At 40.7% G+C, this 13,619-nt stretch overlaps 2 protein-coding genes across 2 annotated transcripts; one reads left to right on the forward strand and one right to left on the reverse strand.

Annotated features, from left to right (window-relative positions):
- Nucleotides 1–431: 431 nt before the first annotated feature.
- Nucleotides 432–5,406, reverse strand: LOC137799885 (adaptin ear-binding coat-associated protein 1-like). The gene is made up of 7 exons (XM_068596738.1): nucleotides 5,278–5,406; nucleotides 3,948–4,048; nucleotides 3,255–3,359; nucleotides 3,082–3,163; nucleotides 2,740–2,848; nucleotides 654–801; nucleotides 432–529 (listed from the first exon to the last, which is right to left on the reverse strand). Exons 1-7 carry the CDS (start codon nucleotides 5,370–5,372, stop codon nucleotides 432–434), a joined length of 738 nt encoding a protein of 245 aa, XP_068452839.1. The 5' UTR covers nucleotides 5,373–5,406.
- A 345-nt stretch (nucleotides 5,407–5,751) lies between these two features.
- On the forward strand, nucleotides 5,752–11,655 carry LOC137799884 (epsin-1-like; the record flags this gene model as incomplete). The annotated part of the gene is made up of 8 exons (XM_068596737.1): nucleotides 5,752–5,826; nucleotides 6,418–6,556; nucleotides 6,665–6,738; nucleotides 7,445–7,600; nucleotides 9,114–9,242; nucleotides 9,530–9,650; nucleotides 9,769–9,944; nucleotides 10,305–11,655. Coding segments are annotated over exons 3-8 (2,002 nt in total), but the record flags the coding sequence as incomplete, so codon positions are not given.
- Nucleotides 11,656–13,619: the final 1,964 nt, after the last annotated feature.

A 13,619-nucleotide genomic window follows, 5' to 3' on the forward strand; every position in this document is an offset into this window, starting at 1 on the left:
ATTGACACTCATTTAATGACAGCAACACGAGTCAGATCTTCCTTGTTTTAATGCATTTGAGTTGTGTTAAAGTAATATTAGTCTGTAAACAAGTGTGTGTGTGTGTGTGTGTGTGTGTGTGTGTGTGTGTGTGTGTGTGTGTGTAGTTACTGCTCATCGCTAAAGGTGCCACCAATGAGAACAAAATAAAAATTGAGCTTTTGAAAAAGTGACTCGATGAATAAGACGTTACGATTGTTTAGTGAGGCCTTTACAGTAATTTACAAATTTCTTTTCATTTGCATTATTTTGCTATAGTTTAAAAAAAAAAATATTTGGTGCGGACAAATATGATAAGTCCAGACCTCGACCCCCATCCAACACCTTTAAGACAAAAGTCTTATCAACGAAAAACAAGTTTTCCTTGAGTTACTTAACAACATCACAACAAATTACCTTGCAGGAGCAGAGAAGTCTCCCCAAAGATCCAAACTAACGTTTGACTGGACCACTGTGTTTGAGTTACTACTGTCCAGATCCAGAAGGCAGCCTGACAGATGCAGGGAGACATAACACCATTGTAAACACCTCATTAGAAACTGACTGACATTTCACTTCCTGTTTCTGCAGCCTGAACACGTCAAACACACGTCACTGCCAAGACGCCAACCTACCCGTCACCATGCCCGCTGTCTGGGGGACTATGTTGTGATTGGATGAGCCGGACAGAGGAGGCGTGGCCATCTTGCCTCCAGGTGGGGGTGGGAGGAGTCCAAACCCACCTGAGCTCTGTGGGCGGGGCTTATCCCTCTTTTTACCTTGCTAGAGGCAGAGAAAAGAAAAATCAAGTCTATGCGATGTTTCATGAGCATGACTGTCTTTTAGCGTCATCACTTTTAACTAGAGCCGGGCAAAGTTGAAAAAAAATTAACTGATTAATCGCATGATTTTTCTGCGATTAATCGCATTATGCACCAAATTCCATAATGAAGTCAAAACTAGTGTATTGCAGGTTTTATTTTAAAGTAATATTATCAGAACAATATAACAGCACTCTGGAGCAACAGCAAGTAGTCATGCTGTGTTCACACCGCACGCGTCAAGATTTCAACGCGCGTCGAGATTTCATGTAAAGTCAATGTACAGCCGCGTCGGAGCTGCGTAGACGCGTATCTTCACGCAGGCAGCGCGTCAGACGCGTAGAAGCAGCACGAACAGCCCGTTGGTCGCGGGGCGAACTCGGGTCGACGCACGAATTGAAATTTCCCAACTCAGCCAGCAAAAACGTGTGAGTCATAGTTGCGTCAGCCAATCAGCGTTGAGATGGTCCGCTCGTCACCGCCGTCCTGCCGGTGCTGAATCAAACTGCTGCCGGTCACCCGGAAGGAGCTGATAGCGGCTTCATTCAGGCTGTTGTGGGACTACAGATACTATTGTGAACCCAGACACCATGGAGGTGATGTTCTGACGTTTTAGTGACTTCCACAACAAGCTTAAAGCAGACCTAGTGGTTACTTCATCTATAGTCTATAACGGAAAAGATGGCTCTTTTCAAGGAGAGAAGCAACTGAGGTAAGCCACGCCCCCTTCGTGGCGCCGCGATTAGTCTTGTTGCTTTTGGTGTGAACACACTATTTCTTGACGCGCACGTCGAGAATTCTTTTGACGCGTTCGGTGTGAACACAGCAAAAGGGTCCCTGTGAGGGACAAACCACTCCTTCTTTGGTCCATGTTCAGTCTGCTGCTTACCTTAAAGATGTTAAAGACCAGCAATTGATTCACTTTATACAAAAGCAATAAGTGCTTTTCATGTTTTTAGCCCAGTTTTTCTTCCTGAGTGAGAAAAGTCCAGTCTGTGTTGTCTTGAACAAATGACCTGAACATCTTGTGACGTGAGGAAAGTTCTCCTCTTTGAGAGAAGAGTAAAGATCCAGAAGTGATGCTGCTTTAAAGTGCTCTGCATGGATCAGACCCCGAGGTCAGGAGCTTTGCGTATGCGCGATTAACTTTCAATCTGGACGAGGAACCTGCAGGTAAACTGCTGCTTTTACTGCTGGGAAGCTGCTCTTTGCTGCCCCGCTGCTCGTTGAGAACAGAAGCTACAGAACAATAACTTTCACGTCAGTCGGTGAAGCTACGGAAGCGCGCGCCTTCAAAGTAAAAGCAGTGCTGTCGTAATGCGTTCATGGCGTTTATCTTATTTATTTATTTTTCATGTTTAATTGACCTCACACAGACAGGTATGGAAGAGCCTTAAGACGCCATGTCTGAACTACGCCGTCTGGAGAGATTTAAAGTGATAAGCCCCTCCCACTGCAAAAAAAAACCAAAAAAACATGCAGTTAACGCATAATCAAATAGTTAACGCTGTTAAAGGATTGCCAGATTAATGCCAGATTAACGCAAAATTAACGCGTTAACTTGCCCAGCCCTACTTTTAACACTTTCTATTTCTTTGTGTTTTATCCTGTGTTTTTGTTATACTGCTACAAAACCAAATGCCTTTTGAGCGACCAATGATACCCACGCTTTGACAGCTCCAGTTTTTGTCTTACAGCCAGCACAAAGTATTTTTTATTTTTTATTTGGAATGTTTAAATTAAACGAACGTGTCACTTCTGATTAATTTAGACTTTCAGGCTCATTTAACTCTAAAACCACGAACTAACACCACCGTTAGCTTCTACACTTACCGCAGTGGCATTTCATTCAAGGTGTTTATAAACTGTAGTAAGGAGCCGAACATTCAGAGGCTCTCACCCCGATGTTGAGTGTGATGGTCTGTCCCTCTTTGAAGCCCAAGTCCAGTTTAGGTCCTGTTTCTCCGAGCTGGGCTTTTTTACTGAATTCACTCTCCTGTTTCACCCATCTGCAGAGATATACAAATACACAAATGAGACAACGCAGCTCAGCAGTTTCCAGGGGAAAAACTACAAGACAAGCGACTTGTTATGCCGTGAACTGCTTACGCGGCACAGAGGGTTTTGGGACAAAAGGAAATGGAAGATGTGGGCAGTACTTTGAAAAGCTGCGAGTCTAATTATCAGTCTTGCAACCAAACAAAGTTCAAAAAGTGCGACACAAACCCAGGTGACTGCTTACTTGAAATGGTCCTGCAGAGACACATTGAAGTCAAAAGCGTCCCCTCGGTCCACGAAGCCGACTCCTATAAAAGCGCTGCGACCTGCGGGACGAGAGATTGCGTTCCCAGTAAACGGACATGAACGACAGAGTCCAGCAAACTGATCCATTTGTCATGACGTGCCCGTCCTCACCGTTGTCATCCTGTATCCGCAGGACGAAGTACCGGCTGGAGTCGCTGACCGTCTCCATGGCGGTGCCGGGGTACTCATTGATGGGCGCCTGGGCGAACAGTTCACCTGCAGGACACGAGGGGAGGGACGACGGGAGATTCTTGGATTAGGGCCGTCGCCATTTTGTCGTTTTATTTGCAACAGATGAACATAAGTTACTGCGTTTGGAATGCCGAGGATTGATGTACCTGTCAATCATTTTCTGTGTGTAAAGACGTAGTGCCCGTGACGTCACCTTTTGGTTTGTGGACGTTTTGAGCTAAATACAACCGAACGCTGAATATGATATTTTGCAGGCGACTAAAAATGTTGCAATTAACTTCAATGAAGGGAAAACAGACAGTGAAAGTGATAGTTGTAAAACGAAATCATGAACAACGCTGTGGTAGAGACCTGTCAATCACCTTGTAGCCCCGCCCCTGAAGCCTCCCCCGCTTTATGGTCTGTTTGACTCTAAATGACCATAATGTAGAATCTCTAGTTTCAAGAAGACTTGAAACTAGAGATTGAGACATAAACTCATGTTTACTGAGGGAATACATCAAGAGAGCAGTAGAGTCATTTATATAGACTTCTATACAACCAGAGGAGTCGCCGCCTGGTGGTCAGGAGAGAGAATTACATTTTTTGACTAAACACACAATGAAGTCTCACCTGAGACCTTGTCCTCCAGTTTAATGAAGGCCACTGGGCCCTTGGCTGTGATCCTCATTCGACCGGACCAGTCTGGAGAATCCAGCTTCCAGTCAGCTGCCCTGTAGACAAACAGATGTTTGTGGAATTTATTAACAATACAATTGATTGGGATTATCAATATCAGAGACTCATTCTCAAAAATAATGTATTTTTTTAATATGGAAACCATAAAAAACTTTAACCAATAAAATCTAGATTCAGGTTTTATGAAAAAAAATCTTTAAAAAATAAAATCTTCAATTTGTATCGCTGTGAATGACACACAACATATCAAAGTTACACTTTCAGCAATAGTATGAATACGTAAAGTATAATTATGTAGAGAGGACTTTCATTCATGTATCAATACCTTCCTGAAAAGTGTAACTATGTGATGCCACATACCAGGTTATGGATTTTACTTCGATTCAAAATACTTTTAGAGGTATAGAGGAATGAAAGTATCCAGTATTTTACTTGTTTTAGTTATTTTTCTTAACCTTTCATCTCTTTCATCATCTTGTGTATCTTCAGAATATATATATATATATATATATATATATATATATATATATATATATATATATATATATATATATATATATATGGAGTTGTTTATTATGGGCTGTTGTATATATGAATATAAAAAGGTGAATATACATTCATACATGTTAACCTCTCTTTAATTACCACTCTCTTTATCATATAATGTTTTTGGAGAACATATTGATCTATAAGATTATATCAGGATAGATTGGTATAGATTATAATCTCTCCATGCACAGTTATAGCAGTCTGCAAATGCGCATCACGGATTAGACATGAAGTTTGAATCTATAAAAAAATATATACACACGGAAAACCATGAAAAGGTTTGTTTGTTTGTTGTTGTTTTGGTCTCAATGGGTGTCCCTGTGTAAAGGACACCCGAGTGGTCACACAGGAGCGGGGCTGTCCTGGCACCCCCTCCTCCTCCTCCTCCTCCTCCTCCTCCTCCTCCTCCTCCCGGCATGATGACAAACAACCCCGTCACATCTGTGACAGCGCGACCGTCTCTGCACAACAAAGCGACCCAGAGAACTAGCCATTGGTTCCAAGCCTAAAATATCTACACATATAGCTATATATTTGCAACTAGAAAAACCTCATTGTGTCTTCACTCTTTGTAAAACAAACACAAAGCCCCCACATCTCCATCCCCTCCCTGTGTGCATGCTCCTCAGTGAAAGTGAAACGCTCGTATCGGGGCCAAGACAAAACTACCGGATTTTGAAACCACCGTCGACGACCCCCGAAGTCATTTATTTACCTGTACGCGCGATTTGAAGCGCGCGGCGGGATGCGATAAACGTTGACATCGGGTTTCACGCACAGGATCGACTCGTACTCGCCCTCGGCCGCCATCTTGAATCAACTGTTATTGATGTAGTGGGAGTAGTGGTTGTGACTCATTTATTCACTTCTTTCCTGAGAGAGAGGGAGAGGGATGGGAGGGGGGGGGGGGGGGCGTGTGTAAGTGTGTGTGTGCGTGTGTGTACGCGTGTCTGTTTCTATGTGTTTGTGTGTGCGCGCGCGTGTGTGTCTGCGTCCTCAGTTAAAGCAAACCTACCAAAATATGCATTTTTACGGTACGATACTCGGGAGACAAAAATATTTTTTTCTAATTTTATTTTTCAGTTCCATCACATCAAAACGCAAAACTGGTCGACAGAGATGTATTTTTACATTGATAATTTAAAAAATAAATAATTAAAAAGATCGTGAGGGGGCGTTGACTTGCAGGTGGTGCTGAAAGCGGCGGAACCGGAAGTCGTCGACGTGTCGTTCTCCTCGAAGGATCCTGCAGATCTACTCAGGGGTTAGTCTGTTATTTTTGCCGCAAATACGCACATTTAATACACGAAATGAAGTACCGAGAGCGGGTGTTTTCTTTTAATCCGACAACAGCGACTGCTTCTTGAAATATTGCCCTTTAATCTGCTCGCCAAAGTCTGATATCTAAGCTGCATTGATCACTACGTTCGCCATATTTACGGCTTGCTGGCCGTCTTCAGTCGCTCTCCGAGGTCCTGAAAACATATCTTTACAGATACTTGCTAACACGACGACTTACAGTTTGCATGGAAATCAGGCTGATCATCCAAGTGCACTATGCGTGAAGGGTTTTAGGCTCGTGTTTTCTCACACTGCTGGCTGACAACTCTAGGTTTTAGCTTCGCCAGATAGCTAAGCTAGCTGAGGATCTGTGGTTTGTCGCAGTGATTGTGACAAACTAACACGAGCTGTCACGTATAACTAGAAGGTGTCGGCAGGCACGCCTTTAGGCTAGATGTGCAGCCATGTATTCATAAATGTAAGCTTGCTATAGTGACTCACTACCAACCCAATGCCTCAGCTCTTTTTGTTCTCTATATAATTGTTGTACATGTTGTCTGGTTCCTCTCTGCAGCTGTAGGATCTGGTTTCTAAACATCTGGAGACAAGTCAATGCAGTCAGGGGGAAGATAGAGCAGCAGGATGTACGCTCACTGAGCCAGCACTGAAGCAACGTCGTAAATATATTTTGACAGCACAGGCTTTACCAAAAGGTATGATGGTTTGTGTTTTTAATTTGGATTATGAACATGTGTATGGGATCTTTCTTCTCATTGTTCAGTGATTGCCTTGCCTCCCTCACTCCCCCCTCTCCCCTTTAGACACCATGACGTCTTCTATGCTCCGCCGACAGCTGAAGAACCTGGTTCAGAACTACTCTGAGGCTGAGGTCAAGGTAAAAGAAACCAATGTAGCTAGTGAAGAACTAAGTGAACCTCAGTATCCTCACAATGTCAGATAAATGTGCCCTCAATCAGGAAATAAAATGCATTCTATTTGGATTCGTTAAGTCTTAGTTCAAGATGCATTTTTGATTATTTTTGCTTTAATCAGATAGTTGGTTGTAGCCATGGAAAGAGAGATGGGGATGAAATGCACCTTAAGTCCGTAGGCCACTAGCACACCTACAAGATGACACTGTTAGTCAACACATATGTGTCATGTCCATACACTTCTTTGGCATGAACACCTATTAACTGTACAACATGAGTTTGAGAGGATGCACCCACAATGGATGAGATCAGTTGAAAGCTATAAATGTGAGATCAATAAAACAAGCCAAACATTCAAATGTTTTACTGTAGTAAACTCTGACAGTTCTCCTAAATCCCAATGAGCCATTCTCTTATATCTTAACCTTCAGATTGTAGGAATTAAGGAAATCTGGAGATATCCTTTTTGTCATAATGCTGATCTGATGAAACATGATCCGTAATAACCTGCCAGAACAGATCATTTTTGTTCTCGGAAATATTTGAGGTGATGGCAAGGATGACTTGCTAAATTGTAATCATGATTTCTATGGAGACTGTGAGCCTCTTTGTCCCAAGCTGGCATCTCATGACCACAACCTTATATTTCTTGCTTCGCTTCTTTTGCAGGTGAGAGAGGCAACGTCTAATGACCCATGGGGCCCCTCCAGCACTCAGATGGCCGACCTCTCCGATCTGACCTACAATGTGGTGGCCTGCCATGAGATCATGACAATGCTCTGGAAGCGCCTGAAAGACGACAAGAACTGGAGACACATCCACAAGGTATCAACGATGATGCAAAATAAGTGTATTTTTGTAACACGACTGTTCAAATAGTGTTTAAGTGCATGATATGTCGATTTTAAGATTTTAGCCTGTTCATTGAAAGTGGACATTTTCAAAATACAAATACAGCCCTTATTTGAAAAGGCTATTGAAACCGTCAAAACGGTATATAAAAACAGGCATAAGACAAAATGTAAATATGTTAAATGGGGTAATTTGATACGCTATCTGAAGCTTGAGAATCGAGTCTCAGATAATAAGCAATTAATATTCAGAATATATGTTTACTAACATGTTTTATATAGTTGCATTCACAACCTATGACATACTGAAGACTAATCATAGTCTGAATATTTTCTTATAACTGAACATTTTATACATGGATCCCTTTTGATTTAGACTTAAATGTTAAAATAATTGTTTGATCACATCACTGCAGAGTGATACCCTAACTTTTTAAACTCTTAACATTGCAATATTTACAAGCATAGTAGGTTTTGTATTTACTGTTGTAGCTCTTCTGAAATGTTTCCATTTAGTGAAAACATTCTGGGTCCCTTCACATTGACATGATTAATTAATCTAATCTTTCGTAAAGGTGTAAACTGCACCACCACATCTGCTATTAAGTTACTGGTATCACCAACTCGGTAACATGACAGACCATTGTGACTTTGCAAGTTGTCTGATTGGCACATCAGTTGCACCAGTGTCCACGACACGTATTCTGCCCTTGCTACTGTAGGTTGGCTTAGCAGATAGCTAACAGTACATCCAGGAAATAAAAACCCAGGAATCCAGGGTGGCCTTTAGGGATTTTACTTGAATCTTGGTTTTTGTAAAACTGTAGAAACAGATAATGAAATTAGCTTACAAACGTTCCACATACATACAGAAGAATATTACGCTCTGAATAAACATACAGCCATTATGCTGAAAAAGGTAAGTATTCAGTAACATAAGACTCTCTTGACTAGTTAGCGTATAAGCTAATATTAACGTTGTCAGCATATCGATGCAAAATGCACGTCAATACAAAAATGCTAATCGCGATTAGCATCTAAACAACATAACTGAAACGGTAAATAGACAGAGAATATATCGGAAAAGATATTTACATGCACATACGGACATACTTAAAGACTTAGGTCTTTAAAGGCTACCAGACAGTAAGTAAGACAAATAGCTGCAGCATGTCTTCTCATGTGAATCAGAACAAACTATGGCAAGAGAGGAGGGATAAACGAAGATGCATTTACTCTCTGCACCACTTGGCATCTTGAATGCAACACAAGAAACTGTGGGGCAGAACAAGAAGCATTGTATGTTTTGAGGCTTTTTGTGTATTGTTTATACACAGATTTGTTTTACTTTTGTGGTTTTGTCTTTATTAAATTCGAGAATTATTAAAAGCTGTGAAACTATACAGATTGACAGTTTATTTTGGTTTCAGTGATATATATACATCTTTATTTCATGTAAAAACATTGTTATACTTTTTTTTTCATAGTCCTTGACGCTGTTGGAGTACCTGTTAAAGACCGGTGACGATCGCGTGCTTCTGCAAATGAAAGACAACATCTACATCGTCAAAGCCCTCACAGAGTATCGCTTTATAGAAAAGGATGGCAAGGATCAGGTGATACTTTCAGTATATACTTAAGGTTTAATGCTATAACATTAAAATGATCTGTTATTGGCACTGTAATATCTATATCATCATACTCCTTTTAACCTCTAGGCCAAGTTCACAATTAAAGAATAAAACGTCTGGTGTCTCACACATTTTAATTAAACCTTTGTCAGAAGACAGTGCTTGACACTTTCAGGCGTATACAACTTGTAACATTTGACATTTTTGTTTTTAAGGCTTAGATGCTCAAATGGTCAGTTAATCAAAGTCTAATTTAAGCATCTCTGTCCCAGGGTGGAAATGTGAGAGAGAAGGCTAAAGTTGTCCTTGTTCTCATGGAGGACGATGATAAACTAAAGGAGGAGAGAGACTTTGCCGTCAAGACCAGAGAGAAGACTTCAAAAGGCTCTGCTGGTGGGTCCTTCTGTCCTGAACTATCACTTGTAAAAGCCAATTATTTGAACCGTTGTAGTATAATTCACTTCATTTGTCTGTGTCTTATTAACATCTTATTTACATTCCTTCTAACAAGCCTCATCTGCTGACGCCATCAAGGATCCCAACTACAAGCCCTGCTACGTTGTCGGGGCCGCAGGGCTTCCATCCTTAGACAACATACCGTCAGTGGCCGACTTGACCGCTTCCTTCGCTGCCCGCAAAGAGGAGCGTCTAAAGCAGGAAGCTGATAAGAAAGACATGGAGAGGAGGGTAAGTGTAAAAAGTACAGAGCTCATCTACAGCAAGCGGACACAAAAGCGACACCACTACAATATAATGCAGTCGAGTGCAGGGACCATACCAACCAGGACCATAGCCTCAAAAGTAACCATAGTCATAGCAACATCTTCTCAACGAACCCAATTTTCCATAATACAGTTTTTGAAGGCAAAATGTCATTCACAGATGAATCCTTTGAAATGAGATTACAGACTGGTTCCCAATAGCAATCGATTACTCGGCTTGACCAAATCAGTTCGATCTCATGTGTCAACAGGACAGGTTGAGTTACACCTCTCATGACGCCATTTTTAAGTGCTTGTGTTTACATCTCTAATTGTAATATCCTAGGCCAAGATGAGTGACGACGAACTGAAATGGGAGGATGCTGGCAAAGGCAATGACGATAAAGGAGGTGCTTGGGGAGGGGCGAAAGCAAAGGAGGAGGAGGGACAGGAAGAGGAGGAGGGGAAACCAGATGCATGGGTAGCTCCAAAAGAACCTAAAGAAGCCACATGGGGCACACCCGCAAAGCCTGGCGCAGCTGATAGAGCAGCCAGCGGTGATCCTTGGGGGGCTCCAGCTAAAATGGACGAGGATCCATTTTCAGCTGCAAAAACTGATGAAGATTCATTTGCTGCTCCAAAGAATGGAGAACATCCATTTACTGCATCAAAAGAAGACCCGTTCAATGCACCCAAAGACAAGGAAGATCCATTTGCCACTCCAAAAGATAAGCCAGATCCCTTCAAAGCCCCCAAAAATGATCCATTCAAAGCCCCAAAAGATGATCCCTTCAACGCCCCGAAAGATGATCCCTTCAACGCCCCGAAAGATGATCCCTTCAACGCCCCGAAAGATGATCCCTTCAACGCCCCGAAAGATGATCCCTTCACCGCCCCGAAAGATGATCCCTTCAACGCCCCGAAAGATGATCCCTTCAACGCCCCGAAAGATGATCCCTTCAACGCCCCGAAAGATGATCCCTTCAACGCCCCGAAAGATGATCCCTTCAACGCCCCAAAAGATGATCCCTTCAACACCCCCAAAGATGATCCCTTCAACGCCCCAAAAGATGATCCCTTTAACGCCCCGAAAGATGACCCCTTCAACGCCCCGAAAGATGACCCCTTCAACGCCAAGAAAGATGACCCCTTCAACAACCCAAAAGATGACCCCTTCAACGCACCCAAGGATGATCCTTTTAATGCCCGAAAAGATGATTCATTTAATAGCCCAGATGATCCTTTTACTGCACCAGCATCAACACCCCCTAAAAAAGACCCGTTTGCAGCACCGGCGTCATCTAAAGATGACCGCTTCACTGCTACAACAACACCGCCCAAAGAGGATCCTTTCTCTGCTCCACCCAAACCCACAAAAGAGGACCATTTTGCTGCACCAACCACACCCCCTAAAGAGGACCCATTCACAGTTCCATCCAGTCCACCAAAAGAGGATGCCTCCGATCCCTTCAACGCCCCTCCAGTGAGCTCGCCTGAAGGCGGTGCAGATGCGTGGGGAGCCCCTGCTAGCTCTTCACCCACTGACGGGTCAGATCCCTGGGGGGCGCCACCTGAGACTGAGGAAACGAAAGGCGGAGACCCGTGGGGGGACGGGACAAGCTCCTTCTCACCTGTTGATAATTCTGATACATTTGGAGATACAGCCAAAGTGGATGATGACCCATGGGGAGCTCCAGGTAAGAAACTAACAACTATATATATATATATATATATATATATATATACATATATATACATATATATATACATATATATATATATATATATATACATATATATATATATATATATACATATATATATATATATATATACATATATATATATATATATATACATATATATATATATACATATATATATATATATATATATATATATACATATATATATATATATATATATATATACATATATATATATATATATATATATATATATACATATATATATATATATATATATATATATATATATATATATATATATATATATACATATATATATATATATATATATATATATATATATATATATATATATATATATATATATACATATATATATATATATATATATATATATATATATATATATATATATACATATATATATATATATATATATATATATATATATATATATATATATATATATATATATATATATATATATATATACATATATATATATATATATATATATATACATATATATATATATATATATATACATATATATATATATATATATACATATATATATATATATATATATATATATATATATATATACATATATATACATATATATATATATATATATATACATATATATATATATACATATATATACATATACATATATATATATATATATATATATATATATATATATATATATATATATATATATATATATGATTAGGACTGGGCAAAGTTGAAAAAAATTAACAGATTTTTCTGCGATTAATTGCATTATAAGCCAAATTCAATAATGAAGTAAAAAAACTAGTGTATTGCAGCTTTTATTTTAAAGTAATGTTGTCAGAAGAAAATATTTATTTTTTGGACATTTTAAACAAAAATCGCCCAACCTCCGTCTACACGGTAGTTTGGACAGAACAGAGCTCCGTCCCAAACTCAACTGAGTTGCTACACATGAGGTTGCGCAACCTCATGAGTTGCATTACTCAGTTTCGTGCCTTCCGGGCTGCGAAACCGGGACTCACGCGTTGCAAGGTGAACATCCTAGCGAGACATTACACCGAACCGTTAGACAATAATGTACATGTACGGGTTCTATTTATCTTAGTTCTACTGGCTTTGTTACGTGTTCGTTGCTTGAGTAACTAAACGAAGCCTCCATTCATTCTCTATGGCGGTGCTGAAATACCCGGATGTAATATATATTTGGCCGCTAGAGGGCAAAGTGGAGCCGTTTTGAGTTTCGCGTGAACGTGCAATCACGTGCGCGTGTCCGGTAGTTTATAGTAATGTACGTTAACTGCTCCACATGGTTGTAACAGAAAGAGTTACTAATGGGGACTAGTTAGTTATCTACTTAACTAATAACTGATGGTGTGTTTTTTCCTCGCGAGCACAACGCCGGACGTAAGATCACCCGGAAGCAAAACAATAAGCACGCCGTTTGCGCTTGCAAGCTAGGCTAACGTTACGGGTTGAAATGAATGAATGGTGAGCGCGATACTGCAAAATGAATGATAAGACGTGGTTCCCTTGACAAGACCGAAGTGCTATGAGCCATTTGTCATTGTGAACTGAGCTATCATCGTAGCTATCCAGGCTGAAATACCACTCGATGGCCGAGCACACAGCTGATGCTAACTCTGCGCCCCCTCGTCACAGCCAGACACGAACGGATGACTTCAGACAGAAACACATGGACACACAACCAAGGACACACTCACTGCAGCCAAAGCTAATGATGCTACTGCGTGTAGCCTGTTAGCGTTGTGGAGGACGAGGATCTAGTGATATAACACACATCACATCCAACGACAGGACCTACGAAGCCTGATGCTATGTTCACCTCTCTCTCTCTCTCTCTCTCTCTCTCTCTCTCTCTCTCTCTCTCTCTCTCACCTTGATTACCTGAATTGTGCACTTTATCATTTATT

This window comes from Clinocottus analis, unplaced genomic scaffold (assembly GCF_023055335.1).
Source record: "Clinocottus analis isolate CAN_PGR_092001 unplaced genomic scaffold, fCliAna1.0.p SCAF_391, whole genome shotgun sequence".
Lineage (NCBI taxonomy): Eukaryota > Metazoa > Chordata > Actinopteri > Perciformes > Cottidae > Clinocottus > Clinocottus analis.